Source organism: Orycteropus afer, unplaced genomic scaffold (genome assembly GCF_000298275.1).
Source record: "Orycteropus afer afer isolate SDZICR_OR568_19922 unplaced genomic scaffold, OryAfe1.0 scaffold00160, whole genome shotgun sequence".
Lineage (NCBI taxonomy): Eukaryota > Metazoa > Chordata > Mammalia > Tubulidentata > Orycteropodidae > Orycteropus > Orycteropus afer.
Window position 1 is genome coordinate 70,845 of NW_006921747.1, and position 19,024 is coordinate 89,868.

General features: G+C 43.7%; 1 protein-coding gene across 1 annotated transcript in view; it reads left to right on the forward strand.

Annotated features, from left to right (window-relative positions):
* ADAM19 (ADAM metallopeptidase domain 19) overlaps positions 1 to 19,024 on the forward strand; it is a 127,189-nt gene continuing 108,165 nt past the window's right edge. Inside the window, exons 1-3 of the mRNA XM_007946396.1 lie at positions 1 to 97; positions 5,211 to 5,293; positions 10,285 to 10,355. Of these exons, the coding sequence (XP_007944587.1) occupies positions 1 to 97; positions 5,211 to 5,293; positions 10,285 to 10,355 (251 nt within the window). The remainder of the gene's footprint in view (positions 98 to 5,210; positions 5,294 to 10,284; positions 10,356 to 19,024) is intronic.

The window sequence follows — 19,024 nt, forward strand, 5'->3', positions numbered from 1 at the left end:
ATGCCCGGGGGCGCAGGCGCTGCCCGGCTTTGCCTGCTGGTGCTCGCCCTGCAGCTGCTCCATCCGCGGACAGCGCGGGCGCCAGGATGGACGAGAAGTAAGTGGTGGGCACTGGGGAGATGGAGGCGGGTGGGCTGGGTGGCCTGAGGACCTGGGAGCCGCCCTGCGCGCACCGAGTGCTGATGATCCGGCCCCTGCGTCCCCGCGGACCCCAGCCAGGGCTTTGTTTCCACGTTGTGCATCCGCGGAGGAGGTGGTGGTGGTCTGGTAAACTCCAGGTAGGAGCCAACTGACCCCCTCCCTGGTTTGCCTCCTCCTTTCTCTTTCCTCTGTTTTCTGCTCTGGCTTATTTTCCGCTGCTCTTCCAGTCTCCTCCGTTTTCTCACGGTCCCTGAGCTCTACTCCGCCTCTCTCTCTCTCAATCTCTCGCTGTCATTCTTCAATCTCATTCCCAATCTCTCTGACTCTTTGTCTGTTCTCTTTCTTCTCTGTTTTTCTCGTTCCTTCTCACCGGTCTGCCCACTGCATCACCTCTAGCATCCCAAGCGACCTGCCTGGGCGCCGGGTGCTGGAGTCCGGGGGTCCGTACTCCAAGCCAGGCGCACGCTGTTGACGTGGGAAATGCCCCAGACTGAACCTACCTACTCCTGGGAGGCGGCGGAGCCGTTACTGGGGCAGCTCGCTGGTTATCCCTGACTGTTGTTGACTCAGGATCACTAAGTAACTGGCGGAACCCTTTTGACATACTCATTTTACCGGCAGGGAGACTAAGGCCCAGGAAGAAGAACTTGCCCACGTGTTGGTCTTCTCGCAGGCACTGGAAATTGAGACTTTGTTTGCTCTCCATCAGAGGGCTGCGTTCTTGGGGCCTCAGTATTCCCTCTGTGAAGCCAAGGGGTTGGACTCCCTGCATCCAACTTGGATGCCTGTGTTTCTCATAACTAGCTTCCCGGACTCTCTCCTCCTAGGTCCCATCCCTCGGGGCCTCCGGGCCGATTTCAGAGAAGGAACTGTCCCGGGGGGCGATGCCCGAACTCTTGTAATTACGACCCAAGAAGACTCAGCCCTGGCCCCGCTGCCTTAGACGAGCTAGGCTGACTCCAGACCGCTGCCTTGTGGGACCAACTGTCAACGTTAGCAAATTAAAGTGAGCGCAGGCCCAGCTCCGGCAGGGCGGAGCGCACGGGACCGGGTGGTCACGACCCGCTAGCAGCCCTAGACCCCGGCGCTCTGTCCTGCTTGCCGGGATTTTGCTGAACTGCCAGGGGCGAGACAAGGCAGTGCCCCGGAGCTCCATCTCACAGATCCCACGGTCCTTTGAGCTCTTGTACCGAAAGAGAAACTGAGGCACAGAGCGCTCACAGAGAGTTCGTGGAAGCTCTCTTCCCCCCCCCCCGGGGACCCAGGGGTCCTTGAGGGATAGGGAGCCGTGTTTTATTTGTCTATGATTCCCCAGAGCCTAGCACAAGGCCTGAGTTAGTGCTTGTTGTTGTGTGCTGTGGAGTTGATTCTAACTAATAGCGACTCGTTGGACTTAGTCCAGGGGAAAAGGGTGAAGGAGAATACCTGATCCCAGCCGCCTTCTTTGAATTCTAAACCCTTAGAGACCGCTCAGTGAAGTGGAGTCGCTGTAGAAAATCTGGAAAGTAATGAAAAGTGTAAAAGAAATAAAATAGTAATTCCCAAATCTACAGTTGCTGCTAAAGTTTTTTTTTTTTTCCCTTATCTAGTCTTTGTCTGTGTTCCTATAAATATATATGGATAAAATTGGAACCATGCCATATGTACTGTTTTGTGTCTTGCATCTTTCAGTTCATATTACGGGCATTTCCCACATCATTAAATTCTCCAAAAACATGATTTTAATGGTTCTAGAAATTCCATCAAGAAATCTGGGAAGTGTAATTTTCAAAATGTTAAAAACATGACTATCATTCAATTATAGAATAAACACGTGGCAAAGACATTTGATTTATTAATGAGGCAAGGAGCAGGATGTTAAAGCTGGTTCAAGGGAGCATTTACAGAACAGGGATTATAGAGGCAGTGGCGAGTGAACTGAAATCAGATGGCAAAGACATATACAAAAGTGATCAATGTCCAGTGGGGCAAAAAACACCTAACTCCTGGGTTATCTTACTGTTGATAGTTGCTAGCTAGTCAACTAACGCATGGGCAACCCCATGTGTGCAGAATAGAACTGCTCCATAGGGTTTTCAAGGTTGTGACCTACAGAAGATTGCCAGGCCTGTCTTCTGAAGCCCTCTGGGTGAGTTTGAACTGCCAGTGGGTGGGTTCAAACTGCCAACCTTTCAGCTAGTAGTCAAATGCTGAACTATTTGTGACACGTAATTTCGAGCCGAGACTCCATTATCTTTCCACTATACTGATGTTATTTGCACCTTCAGCAGACAGAAATCTACAGTTAACATCTAGCTATACAAGGCTAAGGAGCACTGGTAGCATGGTGCCTAAAGCACTTGACTGCTAACCAGAAGGCTGGCGGTTCAAACCCACCAGCCACTCCTCGGAAGGAAGACTGGGCAATCTACTTCTGTAGTGTTACCACCTTGGAAACCCAAGGAGGGGCCATTCTGAGTCGGGTCCAACTCTATGGCATATAACAACAAGTGCTCAGAAAATATTTGGTGACTAAATCGATGTACTGATTCTGACTTTTACCAGTCTGATGAAATAAATGCTAATCCATTCTACACTGATTGAGGACAGCCCCAATCAGGAGTTGCAAAAGAAAGTTATAATCTTGTCACTCTAACAGAAAAACTACTACCATCTTTTTATATCATTATGTTCTATATGATTGATGTGAATGGTTGAGAAAGAGTACATCCTGTGTCACCATCTCCATCCCCAGGAGTCCTATGTATTTAGTGTATTTTTTTTTTTTTTTTTGTAATGTCATGTCCCGCCACCTATCCCAGGTTCATCCCTGGAGTTTGATGGAACAAAAATAGTTTTTGATCTGAACTTCAGAAGGATTTGACATATTCTTTTGGAGACTAATTTGCTTAGGTCTTGAGAAAGTACCATTTCATTAGGGTGGTTCCCGGATGACACAAATGGTTTGTGGTCATCCACTAACCTAAGCTCTGGTGGTGCAATGATTAAGGCAATTGGCTGCTAACCAAAAGGTCAGCACTTTGAATCCCCAGCTGCTCCATGGGAGAAAGATGAGGCAATCTGCTTCTGTAAAGATTTACAGCATTGGAAACCCTCTGGGACAGTTCTACTCTGTCTCATAGGGTCGCTATGAGTTGAAATTGGCTCAATGGTAGTGGGTTGGGTTTTGGCTTACTAATTTAAAGGTTGGCGGTTCAAACCCACCCAACAGTGTCATAGAAAAAGGCCTGGAGATCTACTTCTGTAAAGACTATAGCCAAGAGAACCCTATGGAGAACACTTTTGCTCTGCAACACATGGGGTCATCATGAATTGGAATCACGTTGATGGCAATGAGTTTTAAGATGGTCTTCAACCAATGTTTGAGGTCTGTACTGCTTCAAACAAGTCTCTCTTGGAGTTTAACTTCCCCTTCTTGCAAAATAAGAGTCCTACTAGTTACCTCCCAGGGTTGTTGTGAGGATGAAACAGACATGGGCCATTGAAGTGATTTGGAAACTGGGGGATGATATACTAATGCAAATTCACCATTATGAAGCTGGAGTTAATGTAAGGACACTTTGTGGTGTAGGAAGCAATTTCACATTGACTCCTTCCAACCAGACTGTGAATGGGCAGTGGGATGTCATTGTCTCCAGTTGACAGATGAAACAGAAGCTCAGTGGGATCATGACTCATGGGCTTGACCTCCAAAATATACCCTACATTCTATCACTTTATCCCTTTACACTGCTGTCTACTGTTCTAGTCTGTGCCACTTTCATCTCTCACCTGGTCTGCAAGTTTCCAGCCTGCTTTCTGCTTTTACCGTTAGTCATTCTCCACCCTGGAGCTCTGGTAGCATAGTGCCTAAGGCACTTGACTGCTAACCAGAAGGCTGACTCCTTGGAAGGAAGATGGGGCAATCTACTTCTGTAGTGATACTGCCTAGGAAACCCATGGAGGGGTCGCTATGAGTCGGGTGCGACTCAACGGCACGTAACAACAACAACAACATTCTCCACCCAGGTAGGGTGATCCTTTTAAAACCTTATACAGAGCACATAATTTGCTCTGTGTTTAAAACCTTCAGTCACTTCCAAGTCTATTTATGATAAAATCCAGATTCCTTCAATGGCATACAAGGCCCTGTGTTTTATCAGGCCCATGGCTACATTACTGACCACATTTCCTACTAACTTTCCCCCTCACTTATTAGACTCTAGCTGTTCAGTGGTAGAACTCTCGCCTTCCATGTGGTTGACTCAATTCAATTCCCAGTTTGATTCCCAGCCAGATTCCTGGCCAATGCACCTCATGTAGATATCACCTATATCAGTGGAGGCTTGCATTATGCTATGATGCTGAACCAGTTTCAGTGGAACTTCCAGACTAAGACTGACTAGGAAGAAAGGCCTGGAGATCTACTTCTGAAAATCAGCCAGTGAAAACCCTATGGATCACAGTGATCCAGCCTGCAACAGATCGCAGGGATGGTGCAGGACCAGGCAGTGTTTGTCCTATTGTGCATGTGGTTGCTATGAGTTGGGGCCAACTCTATGGCAGCTAACAACATCTACCTTGACATTGTATCTGTTCCTGCAACAGGTCAAGTCCATTGCACTTGTGGGCCCCTCTACCTGGAGTACTCTTTCCCCAGATCTTTGTAATGGTTGCCGCCTTCTGGTCCCTTGGATTTCAGTTAAATGCCATCTTTGCTGACCATCCTTTCTGAAATAGTCACCCCTCACCCTTCAGTGTCTTTTTATTCCATGGCTCTAATTGTCTTCAGGGCACTTACTACCACCTGAGAATATGGGTTGATTATCCCCTCTAGAAAATAAACTTCCTGAGAGCAATGATCTTGTATTCCCTGTTCACCACTGTATCTCCAACACCTAGAAGAGTGCCTGGCCTGTAGTAGGTCCCACAAGCCATTCAGGGTCTATCCTGGATTCTAGCAGGTCTTCTAAGGACCCAATATGGGGTCCTTCCCACTTGGCAGTGGTTGTCACAGAAAGTGTATGTGTAGCTTAGTTAGGATGTGGCAGTCTGGGATTCCAATGCTGTGCCTCTTGTATTGGCAGGAGGAAGTGAGGAAGGCAGCCCGCAGCTACAGCATGAACTGATAATACCTCAGTGGAAGACTACAGAAAGCCTCATAAGGGAAAAGGTAAGACTCAAAGGCTCTCATTTTCAGCTGTTTGGGAGGCAGGAGTTGACGCCTTGATTCTATGAGACTTGGGGCCACCAACTCATCTTTCCTGGATGCCTCCTCAACCCAGAAATTCTGTTTTTCATCTCCTCCATCTTTTCTGTCAATTTTGAAAGTCCCACATGGGATTTTACTTCCTTATGTGACAAACTTCTAGGGCATTTCCAAATACTGTGAGCTGAGGAAATGAAAATTCCCATTAATGCTTACAAAAGCTAAATGCAAATGCGATGGTGTCACAAAATCACCTACTATCAATTGGAACTGATGAAATATTGTACTTGTTATTTTGCCCTGAATAATGAAGGCTTCATTTTATTGATGATGTAATGCACTTATAACAATGATAATCCTTTTTTTTTTTTTTTTTATAAGAGGTAGGATAGGGATCCAATACTGGGAAATATATTTTAAAATTCAGTAGGCTACTTGGGCCATGATACCAGCAAAAAGCATAGACTTTAATAAGGGCTTTGGGAACAAGGAAGAAAGCATCCTATTCTTGCAGAGCAGACCTGTGCATCTAGGATATTCTTTGTGGTTCTGGTTTCTACATCTCAAATGATGCATGAAAATGCTGGAGAGGAACTATAAGATGTGATAGTTGTATACTAGTAACCAGCTCTGTGTCCTTCCTCTATTTTTTTTTTTCCTTACCTTCCTCTTTTTGAACTTCAATTTCCTCATTTATAAAACAGGGTTTACAGGGAATAAAGGGTAAGAGAGCCGGAGCGGAGGGTGGCTTCAGGTTCAAAAGGTCTGTGATTTATTGGACAGCTCATCGGAGCAAGATTGCTGTAGGAGAGAGGAGAGAGCTATGTCAGGACAGATATCAGATACTGTGGCTCTTGAGTCAGGAAAAGTAAATAGAGAGAAGCCTGAAAGTCTTGAAGTATAGCTAGAGTCATACAGATCTGTCCCAAAATGCTCCAACTTGGATTTACTAAGGGAACAGGGTGAAAATTTCAGGACAAATAAAAGTAACATTTTGTCCAAATGACAATAAATGCTTGGAGCTCATTTCACCAAAAAGTAGGAGAGGCTCAAAATAGCTTCAGGAAAGATCTAGACAAATTAATGGATGGCCTTCCAAGAGCAGATTATTATTTTTTAAAAAAAAATTAGTGATTTTGGATATTTCAACCTATCCATTATTGCCCAAGAAATGGAATGGATACTTTTTATAGAGACTTCTTTGTTCCTTCCAGATATTGCTGGGCATCCTCAGGAAGGGCCTGAGAAACAAAGTGAAGCCAGATCCTGTCTTTGTTCCCATCCATTGTCTGCCCAGAATATGCATTATTGTATTCTGTGGAATAGTCAGCACAGTACCTAGCACCATAAATATTTGTTGAATGAACAAATGAATGAATGTCAGAGGGAGAATGTATGAGTAGAATATGGGTCTCACTTGGGGCTTTTATTCCCACTTATGTAATTCATTCATTCATGCACCAAATATTAATTGAACACTCACTGTATACTGAATATTGTTCTAGATCTCAAGGGGGATGCAGATGTATTGGCCCAATTTCCAGCCTAAGGCACTTGACTGCTAACCAGAAGGCTGGTGGTTCAAACTCACCAGCCACTCCTTGGAATGAAGGTTGGACAATCTACTTCCGTAGTGATATTGCCTCGGAAACCCAATGAGGGTCGCTATGAGTTGGGTCTGACAGGAGGGCACATAACAACAACAACAACAACATGGAGATGAAGATCTATTTAATCTAGCCCTAAAGAGAAAGGACTTTTAACTCTTCCCTACCCAACCAAACAACTACTTATCATAGAATTGATTCTGATTCATGGCAACCCCATATGTGTCAAGAATAAAACTGTGCTTTATAGAATTTTCAGTAGCTAATTTTTTTGCAAGTACATCACCTGTCTTTTCTTCTGAGGAGCCTCTGGGTGGACTTGAACCACCAACCTTTGCGTTAGCAGATGAGCTCCCACCCTGTACTCCAACCACCCAGTGCTCCAGCCAGAGGTAGGCATATCTATGGAAAATAAAAATGTGGCAATTAGTTTTACATTGCTGAATGATCTCTTATAACAGATATGGAAGCTACGATGGCCAATAGAAACTGCTCATTGGCACCCTCCTCAGGTGGTGCCTAGGGCACATGCCATACCTTAAATAAGTCTCTGGCTCCAGCCTTTCCTATGGGGAAGCCTAAACAGTTCATTAGCTTCCTACATTTCCTAGGAGAGGTGATACTGCCCCTTCCTAGCATGGAGTGGTGTTGTAAGAGAAAAGCTCATCAGGAGAGCTGTACAGGGAAGCTTCATAGATATTTAAAATGCTATTTCATTGTTCTCTTTGAAATGTCCTCTGGAAAGAAAGGACATCATATTTTAAATATCAGTGTCTGATCACTGTCCAGATCAAAGAGATACATTTTTGATTACCCACTTAAAATTAAATGTTAGTACTCATGTTGCAGTTGTGTCTGTTTTGGGGAGAGGTGACAGTGCTTTAATTTATGTCAACATTCTTTTTTTAGTGTGGGCTGTCACATGGCTGCCTACTTCTTTGCAAAGGGAATTGCCACAGCTCTATTGCTGTGTACTCTTTCTCAGATGCCCACTTGGGTCTGTGTCCCTGATGGAAAGTGCTTGCTCCTGAGCTGCCAGAGTGGCATGGCAGACAACCAGCAGCCAGAGTAGGTACTGGCAGAGATGAATCAAGGCATTGGGAATAGCAAGGTGATCCCTTAGTGAAAGTTATTGGGCAAGCATTTCCCCTTGCTTCTTCCTTCTCCCTCAGTTTGAAGTGTCTCTTCTTAAGATGAAGTAACAGGATTAGGCAATGGACAGGGCTATTGTTGTTCAAGAAATCTTGGTTGGAACATTCAGATCTTAACACAGCCCTTAAACCAAAAAAACCAAACCCACTGCTATCGAGTGGATTTTGACTCATAGTGACCCCCATTGGGTTTCCGAGGTGGTAAATCTTTATGGAAGTAGAGTGTCCCGTCTTCCTTCTGTGGAGTGGCTGGTGAGTTTAAACCACCAGCCTTCTGGTTAACAGTCAAATGCCTTAGGCACTGAACCACCAGAGCTCCTTAACAGAGCCCTTGTGACTTGAAATTCTCAGTTATGCCTAGAACCCTGGTAGGAAGTAAGGGTTGCAGCAAGTAAGAAAGGGGATGTGTTTGGAAGAGGCAGGTGCAACCAGAGGTAGCCAAGTAGATGACCCACTTTCTCAGATGTGCCAAAACTAAGCTTTGAGGTCAACCTTAAATAGGGCAGGAACTTCATAATAGCTAGCTTTTGTGGATGAAAGGGAATTAAAGAGTTTATCAGTTCCTTGATCTCAAGTCAGAAAGCTCATAGTGAAAACACCCCAAAGAACCTAACCTGTTTTTAGTATGTTTGTAGGAGTGGTGATAGTCTTAATTTTTTCTTTTAAAAAAGGTCAACAGCCCTAAGTTGACATTGTTAAAGCATCGAAGTTTGTCATGATATTTGATTTTTAAATATGTTTGGCATTTTTTTACAACAAACAGGTAAAAATAGACTTTAAAAGTCCATTTCTTAAAATATATAAGCAATATCAAAATATGCAAAGATACACAAAAGAAAATAAATTTAACTCACAATCTCACTGCTTAGAGATGACTATGGTAACATTTCAGTTTATTTTTTCTACTTTTTTCCCTTTACAAAAGTATATTTATATAAAATATACAATATTGTATTGTGAGACTTTGTGCTTAATATTTACTATGCACATTTTCTCAGCAATTTAAACCTTATTTAAAGTCACCATTTTTAATGAGAACCTAAAGTTCTGTCATATGGATGGATCATTATTTATTTAAACATTCTCCTATTTTTGAACATTTAGATTGTTTCCAAGTTTTCATTACTATAAATAATGAGCACCCTTGTGTACAAACCTTTGCCTGAGCTTCTGCTTGTTTCCTTCAGTCTTATGTTACTGGGTCAAAGGTATGAATATTTTAAAACCCTTGGTCCTACTACTAAATTATTTTCCCAAGAGTTTGTATTCATTTAAACTCTTCCTAGTAGAATGTGGGAGTGTCCATTTTATATGATGCTCTACTGCATTGTGGTTGATGGGTTTTTATAAAAGCTTTGTCATTTTTATTTTTATTTTTCACTGGTATCTTTAAAAAAAATTGTGAGGGAGACAGGGTTGGTTGCCAGGATGTTAAACATGCTTTTCATGCTTATTAGCCATTTTTGTGATATCTTAAATGATCTATTTGGAGTGTGTAGCAACTTTGGCCATCAGCAAATCTTTTCCTATATCTAAAATGTATCTTCTTTTAGACATATGAACCCTTAATTTGAGATGCGCTTAATAGCTTGATCTGAGATGATTGAGGGTATTTAAATTGAAGGATAAAATAAAATGAAACCACTATGAAGAGGCATGCCCCTGGATTTTATAAGATGATAGCTAACATGTATTGAAGGCTTTCTGTGTACCAGGCATGGAGATAAATTCTTTACGTGCATTATCCACTCAATTCTCACATGATCCCATAAAGGTGACTGTTATCATTATCTCTATTTTATAAATGAGGAAACTCATGTAGGGGAGGGTCAGTAACTTGCCCAGGTACATACAGCAACAAGTGTCAAAGCCAGTACTTGAGTTCAGATCTCTTTGACTACACAGAACATGTACTGTTTAAGAACATGTGTTCCAGTGTTACCCTTTACCAGACCTGTATATGGACACTCATACTGCATTTCATCTTTCCTTTGTCTTTCAGGAAGAGGGCAGATGGGGGAGGGGACTTGGCTGTCTGAATTGAGGTCATTTCATGTTTGGGTTGGAAATGCAACTGACCCTTTCTCATCCGTTTCCTGTGGACCAGTGTCAGAGCACTGTGCTACGACCTGTGCTGACCCCTGTGAGCCTTCACCCTGCTTTATAGAAACTGACATTCTTTTATTGTTACTTCTAGCATCCACTCAAAGCCGAGCTCAGGGTAATGGTGGAGGGGAGAGAACTGATCCTGGACCTGGAGAAGAATGAGTAAGTGGACTCCTCCTTCTTGTAAAATGAAACAATTAGCCTCATGTCAAATGCTGGACGCAGGTGTCACTGTTTTGGAAGGAAGCTGTTAAGCAGAGTGATCCCAAGCTCTCAATCTTTGGGGGTTTTTTTGGAGGGGCATCTTTCAAAAACACAGTCTCTTGGCTTGCTGTGAAATCACTTCTTGACATTCACAAGTTTATATTTCCAGAGCCTCTTAGAGCTCCATGCAGGCACACAGGGCTGTGTATGTGTGAAATTAAGGGAGGGGATGGACCAGGGGACTTAGGCAACTGTTTTACTACCCCAACCCAGCACACATGGCAGGAAGTGAAGGAGATTAGGAGCAAACAGCCCAGAGCAGAGAAGCCAGGCGGAATGTGTAGGGATTTAGAGCCTTAGACCCTGGCTGCTCCATCTGTCCTAGGTCAGCTAAGTTGGAGAATCTATCAGGAAGGGCATCGTCAGCAGTCTCCTGAGGTCCCAGGCCTGGTTCCTCCATCTTCCTAACCTCGTTTATCTTGGGTGGAAGCCTGGCTTAGACATATTCCCACATTGATTTGCCATCAGACACCATTGTACCTTGATTCATGTTATTGAGCAGGTGTCTAGACATAATGCCTGTTCTGCAGCCATTCTCAATCTGTTGGGCCACTGAAGAGCTCTCCTTCCTTGGCCTGGGGGACTCTGAAGTCCTTTGGTATTTCCCCATCAGTGGTCTCACATTTCACTTGGCTGCACAGACATTGCAGTTAAGGCTGCATGGCTTGGAGAGCCACCCATCTCCTCTTGGCAGCCTCCAGATCCCTTGGAAGCAGATGAGTAATCGAAAGCATCACTGCCAAGAAAAGGATGGATAAGGACCTTTCCATATCCAGAAGGACAGGAATGGCTGCTTGGCTGGAGTGGGAAGGGAAGATATAAATTACTCCAAATTTGGGCTTTTCAGACACTTGGAAAGGAGGATGAGTGGTGTCTGAAGTGTGGTAAGAGGGCAAATCAAGAAGCATATGTAATAATGGACTTCATCTGTGTCTTTCCTCTGCCTCAGATATGTGGCTGCCAGCAAGATAGGAATCACAGTCATCTCTACTCTGCTCCTCAGAGTAAAGCAAGTCTAGGACTATGTTCCTTTTCTGCCACTTTCCTGGAACACACCTACCAGCTGTATCCCCACATGGCATAGGCTTTTCTCCCTCAGGATTTCTCCTGGGGCTGCCTTCATTTGGTCCTTACGCAATCTGTTCTTCACAGTCTCCTAGGACTACTTTCAGTTTCTTCTGGCCCCAGCCCTCTAGCTCTAGCCTGTGTGTTGCCTATGGCCACATGAGTCTTGTCTGTCCTGCTGCCTACTGTGGGACAAATGACCCTTAAGCTTCCTTGGTGATGGTGTTGATATTGTGGGCAAATCCTGTAGGTATTAGGCTGGCCTAGCAGGGCTCTCAGGACTTGAGTTCCCATCCTTCTGTCCTGCTTAAAATCTTTGCAAAAGATCATAAGAAGTTAGAGCAGGAAACCACCTTAGAAAGCATTGGCTGCATCTCTCATATAGAGGAACTTTGACTCAGAGAGGGGTAGGGATTTGTCTAAGGTTACACAGAGATCCTGTGGGGTGCAAACAGTTGACATGTTTAGCTGCTAACCAAAAGTTTGGAGAGTTGAGTCCACTCAGGTGCTTTGCAAGAAAGGCCTGTTGACCTACTTTAAAAATCAGCCAGTGAAAACCCTATGGAACATAGTTCTACTCTGACACACGAGGTCAGAATTGACTTGACAGCAGGTAGTTTAAGGTCACACAACAAGCCTGTTAAGAGAGGGGGGACTAGAATCATTTGTATTCCTGGCCTTGATCAGGAGTCACAGGAGTCCCATTTACTAGCTGTGTGACCTTGAGCAGATTGCAAAATCTTTTGGAATTCCATCATCCTTGTCTATAAAGTGAGAGTAATGCCAGCCTCTTGGAGTGGTTGTGAGGCTTGAGTGAGGTCATATGCACAAAGGGCTTAGAGAGCTCACAGTGAGTGGTCTACCACTGTTGTGATTTTTATGTGCCCTTGTGGAGGGTCCAGAGGAGAGCCTGTGGATGTGATTCTATTGTCTGCTGCTGTGTGCCCGTGAGCAGCACGGGGCTGGAAGTGATTCTTGGCCTCCCTGAGTTGTCAGAAGGCGGGAGACTTGATAAAAATGGAAGCAGCAGAGCCAAGCAATATGACCTCATCAGGTATCCCTGGGGGCCAGCTTCCTCCTATTTTCATCCAAATTGGGCTTTTTTGGTTTTTGAACATGTGTTAGCAAGCGGAACTCCAACTGCACACGACTTCCTAGTGTGTTTATTTCCCAAAGCCTTCTCATTCATGGTACGTGCCAGTCCAGATTCCAAACAGTGGGGGGAGGGGAAACACTTTTCTGAGTGTTCAGATTGCTGTGTTCAAGTTTTTGTAATCCCATGATACTTGGCGGGGGAAACCAGGCCCAGTGCTAAGTGATTTCTCAGGCTCTGGTTCTTTTCTCCTGAATTAATTCATTCAGTTTATCATCTATAGTACTATGCATCTGTAGCATCCAGCCACCAGTATAGGAACTGGGGATAGAGCTGCAAATAAAACAACTCTGCCTCTAAGGAGCTTCTACTTTAGAATGGGGATGTGAAGATGGTAAATAAACAAGGGGCTGTGGTATATCAGGTGACAAAGGCTGCAAAGAAAACAAAGGAGTAACAGAGGGTGGGGAGAGAGATGATGTATCTGAAAGGTGGTCAGGGAAGGCCTTGGTTGTGCATTTATGTTTGAGTTGAGACCTGAAGGAGGTGAGGGAGTGAGCCATGTGGGCACTTGAGAGGTGACAATTGTAAGGAGAGGGAAAATCCGAGTATAAAGGCCTTAATAAAACCTTCCTAATTATGAAGGTCCTGCTTCTCTTCTGATTCTCAGGCCTCCCAGAAGCTGTAGGCGAGGGCTTCTGGGAAGCTGTGAGGGGAGGGAGAGGATATCTCTAATTTCTCTTTCATCATCCTGAGGTGTCTGGCCTTCTCCCCATCAAATCAAACTCCATGTGCTAATGCACAGCCCAGAATAGCAGTGAGCAGGCCTTTAATGGAATTCACACATGGAGAGATTGCCAAGAATGGTGAGGACTGAGAAGCACAGAGGATGGGCCAGGAGAGAGGCACGCAGCAAACTGAGCTTCAGCTCCTCTGGCAGGGCACACACCCAAGAGTCTTGGTTCCATAGTACGGCTGCCCAGCCAGCAGTCTTTTTTTTTTTTTTTCTGTGAGGCAACTTGCAATGAATGATTGGCATTCTCATGAAACATAAATGCCACTGTTGAGTGACATCAGTGAGGTAATCTGAGCAATGGCTTTTGTGTCAGATGGTCCTGGGTTCAGATTCTGGCTCTGCTACTTTAGCTGTGTGTCTTCTTCAAGCTTCAGTTTCCTTGTCTGGGTTATAAAGATGGTCACTGGGAGGATGTAAAGCGCCTAGTACAATGCCTAGTTTGTATCCCATTCTTAGTAGATGGCAGCTCTCATTTCTCACTAATCATGTTTTAATTGCAAAAGCAATGCATGCTCATTACAAAACATGTAATAAAGTCAAAACAAATGAAAGTCAACACAAAGGAGAATCTACTGTTCACAGCTGGGTGGTCATACCCTGGACTTTTTCTGTACGTGTGAGAACACATATATAGATGTATAGGCATAGACACAGTCACCAGAAGGTGACATAGAAGCTGCTAATTTTATTGGGGGCAGAAGCAGAAATGAGATTACAGTGTGCATATTCCACAAAAGAGCTCTGGTGGCACAGTAGTTAAGTATTTGGCTGTGAACTAAAAGGTTGATGATTCAGATGCACCAGCGGCTTCACAGGAGAAAAGACTTGTCAGTCTGCTCCCATAAGGACTACAGCCTTGGAAACCCTATGAGACAATTCTACTCTGTCCTGTGGGATTGCAATGAGTTGGAATCAACTCAATGACAATGGTATTTTGATTATTGTTCCACAACTTGCTGTTTTTACTCAACTGTATGTCCTAATAAAGTATATACTACATTGATATATTTATATGTGTGTATGTGTGTGTGTGTGTGTGTATATATATATATATATAAACACATATGTATGTATGTGTATGCACATACACACATACATATACACAAAAGGAGTCCTGGTGATGCTGCTTGTTTGCAAACCAAAAGACTGGAGATTTGAACTCACCCAGTGGTTCTGAGGGAAAAAGACCTGATGATCTGCTGCCATAAAGATTGTAGTCAAGCAAACCCTATGAGGCAGGATCATTCTATAACATGGGGTTGCTGTGTGTTGAAAATGACTCAATAGTACCTAACAATATTGTTATATTTTATATAAATGTTTATGATATATATATATATATATAATATATGAACATATATTCTTAATTATATTCATATGTACATATAATTTGCAGACTTTGGTACATAGCTGTCATCAGTAACAGAGCACCTGATAGACTTTATTGCTCTCTCCCTGTATTAGGCAGTGGTAACAGGGAACCTGTACTTTTGATTGAGTCAGTGTGATATAGTGGCAAGAACACTGAGCTTGGAAAGAGACCATATGGAATTAGTTAACCAGCCAGTCAGCTCTCCTGGACCTCAACTTTCTTGTCTGTTGAATGGAAATTTTTTGTTCCAGCTGGATTCTAAGAGCTCTTCCTGTGCTATTTAAAAGACACTGTGTAGGTAGAAAAATTGAAAAGAAGTCATTGTCTCTGAGAGTTCACTGTCCAGTCATGGAGACATCCCTGGAGATAAAAGCAAATGACCACCAACACCATGGACTTTGAGTTGGGGTGAACTGCTTGCTCAGGACATACTAGTTCAGACAATATAAAACACGAGAAGGGAGATTATAGGGAAGAAATTATAGGCTGCTATTTCCACAAGTCATAATTTTGAGGCATAAATCCACAATATTTTTTGTCTATGTAATTTGCCCCATGCTCTGAAGGCTATCTCTTTTGCCTATGAATCCTTATACAATAACAATCTATTTGCTGGAATAAAATGGAATTGTCCTTAACTGTAGACATCTGGGTAGTTGACCGTCTTGAGCCACCTGGCTCTCTCTCCTTTCCCTCTTCCCTCTTTCCCAAGAGGAAGGCATCCTGAACTGATGAACCAGTTTCCAGGATGCTCACTGGGCTACTGACAAGAGAACAGGATCACTGACTAATAAAAGGTCACCTTCTAAAGCAGTTAGTTGAGTAGCTTGGTAGCCTAGTGCCTAGGGTATTTGACTGCTAACCAGAAGGCTGGCGGTTCAAACCCACCAGCCACTCCTCAGAAGGAAGGTTGGGCAATTGACCTCTATAGTGATACCACCTCGGAAATCCAAGGAGGGGTTGCTATGAGTCGGATCCAACTCAATGGCAGTAGGTTTTTGGAGTGGGTACTTTGCCCAGAGGATTGTTGGCCTTATACTTTTTTCTGCTAGGCCTCTTAAGCACCTCTGGTACTCTTATCTCTTTAGCATCTTGTCCTTTTTTGAGTCCAAATGATGATAAGATTTAGATTTTGACTTGGGAAAGATAGAGGGGCCCTTTGGTCTCAGCCACATTCATTGTGATCTAGCCTAGTTGGCTAAAAGAGATCCTGTTTTGCAAGTCTGCCTAAGAAGAACAGATATTTGTTTTCTTTTGTCTGTATTATATTTACTTCAGGATCTCCTTGGGGAACAGTAAATGTCAAGGAAGAAGCTGGGCATTTAGAGGTTTACTGATTATCATGCCATTGGCCGCTCTGCAGGAGAAAGTTGAAACAGTTTGCGCCTGTAAAGATTTGCAGCTGTGGATACCATATGGGGCACTTCTACTCTGCCGTATATTGTTGTTGTGAGACAGAATTGACTCAGTGGCAGTAGATGGATACTTCTGACTTTAATCTCTCTTCACATAGAGTAGAACTGTGCTTCAAAGGGTTTTCAGTGACTAAATTTTCAGCAGTATATACCCAGGTCTTTCTTCTTAGGAGCCTCTGGGTGGACTCAAACCTCCAACCCTTTGGCTAACACCTGGGCACCTTAACTGTTTGCACCACCCAGGGACTCTACTATAGAGAAGAGGATTGCTTTTGTTGTCCTGGAAATCAAGCTACTATCTGAAAAGCTGATAGTAATTCATTGCTAATGGAACCATTCAGCTCTCTAATTTCCCCCTTTCTCTCCCTCAACCCTATTTGGATTGTATATTGGAGGAACAGAGAAGGAAGGAATTGGTGGGTGGGAAAGGAGTTTGTCACCAATGGATTGGATGGATTAGTTGCCACCTCTCATTCCTGAACTTCTCTTCCAAGGAGACCTGGTAGAAATATGTATCTGAAATGGAGCAAAACCCTGAATACCATTCAGGCCACAGAACTCACCCCATCCCCTGACCTGCCTCCCTTCTCCTGCCCCCCAATCCCCTAGCTTCTCTCTGGGTCAGGAGTAGACCATAATAACATCATACCTGGGATAGAGGACAGCTCCCTGTCACCTCTCCTGTAGGGAGCTTCCATTTGTTGTTGCCAAAATTCAATTCCTTGGATCAAAGAGCAGCATAAAAAGGCTTAGAAGTATTCTAATGCTCTTAGTAAACCATACTTCATGGAGTTGCATCTAAATGAGTCACAGACATATGGATTACGTTTCACTTAAAATACACATGGCTTAAGAAATTAAAGGATATCATTCTTTAACCAAGTATTTGGCAGATCTAAAGTATTCAAAATGTTTTTCCAAACTCTGCAAGCAGCTGGGCTTCCCATTCCCTGCAGCTAAGATCATATAATCCAAGGAGACTGGTGATGAGGAAGTGGTTGAATCAGTGGGTGGGGACACGAGAATTTGATGAGTGCTGCCTGTGGGTGACTGAAATTTTCTTCACATATTTTTTCGAAGCTTCAGGAATTGAACTAACCCACTGCATTGATTCTAAAGGCGGTAACTGCCTGAGCAAATTCATATGCCAGGCAGTGTGCCTGGGCATTTTGCCCCTGAGAGACCTTCAGATCCTGTTTGAGATGTAGTTTCCAGTGGCTTTGTAGATTTGAGATTGATTTCATGTGTAATTTCCATTTTGTCCAGAACCCAGGAGTTTAAAGCCAAATAGATTGCTGTTGTTAGTTGCTGTCAAGTCCTTTGGGCTTGTGGTAACCCCATGTGTGCAGAACAGAACTGCTCCATAAGGCTTTCAAGGCTGTGACCTTTTGGAAGATCTGTCTTCCAAGGTGCTTCTGGATGTGTTCAAACCAACAGCTCTTGGGCTAAGTTGAGCACTTGCCATTTGTACCACCCAAGGACTCCAGATAAGTTACTAGCCAACCTGATGTGCTCTCTGTACAAGCCAAATTCTCAGTCATATCGCTGCATAAGCACTGTCACCATTATTTCTGAATCATTACAAACATGGTATCGCTTTCTTAGAGGCCATTGCTTAAGTTCAGTCTCAGTGATCAGGAATGGTGGTCTGAGGAATGCAGCTCTAGTGGCCCAAAGTGAGGATTAAGGAGCATCAGAAATTGAAATAACCCAGGCATACTGATTCTGAACGCAATGAAAACACAAGTGAAAACACCATCATCTGTAGAGTAGAACAAGCTCTGGTTTTAGTGCTTGAGAGACCCAGGCTCAATTCCAGACTCTGATACTTGCTGGTTAGGTGGCCTTTCTGAGTTTAACTTCCTCCTCTGTATTCATAACAGCAGGTTCCTTTAGTGAGCCAAGGACCTCTGGTAGTGCAGTGGCAAAGGCATTTAACTGCTAACCAAAAGGACAGTAGTTCAAACCCACCAGCCACTTTGCAGGAGAAAGATGAGTCAGTCTGCTTCTGTAAAGATTTACAGTCTTGGAAAACCTATGGGGCAATTCTATTCTGTCCTACAGGGTCACTATGACTGAGAATGGATTCAATGGCAGTGGGTTTGGGTGTTTTGGTTTTAGTGAGCCAGTTTGTATGTAGAGGTACTTCCCACATTCTTAATCCTCATGGCAGCACATGGAAATGATTATCATCATCTACATTTTATGAATGAGGAAACTCAAGCTTGAAGAGTTTAAGTAATTAATTCAGTCAGGCAGAACTTGTTGTTTGGTGCTGTCAACTCGGTTCCAACTCATACAACAGGATGAAGCACTGCTTAGTCCTGCACCATCCTCACAATCATTGCTATGTTTGAGCCTAGTGTTGCAGCCGCTGTGTCATTCCATCTTAATGAGAGTCTTCCTCTTGTTCAGTGACCCCCTACTTTACCAAGCATGATGTCCTTCTCCAGGACTGATCACTTCTGATTACATGTCCAAAATGTGTGAGACTTAAGTCTTACCATCATTGCTTCTAAGAAGCATTCTGGCTGTACTTCTTCAAAGACAGATTTGTTCATTCTTCTGATGTTGTTGTTGTTTGTTGTTATGTGCCGTCGAGTTGGACCTGAGTCATAACAACCCCTCCTTGGGTTTCTGAGGCAGTATCACTACGGAAGTAGATTGCCCCAGCTTCCTTCCGAGGAGTGGCCGGTGGGTTTGAACCACCAGCCTTCTGGTTAGCAGTCAAGTGCCTTAGGCACTATGCTACCAGAGCTCCATTCTTCTGATAGTCCATGATATATTCAATATTCTTTGCCAACACCATCATTCCATCAATTTTTT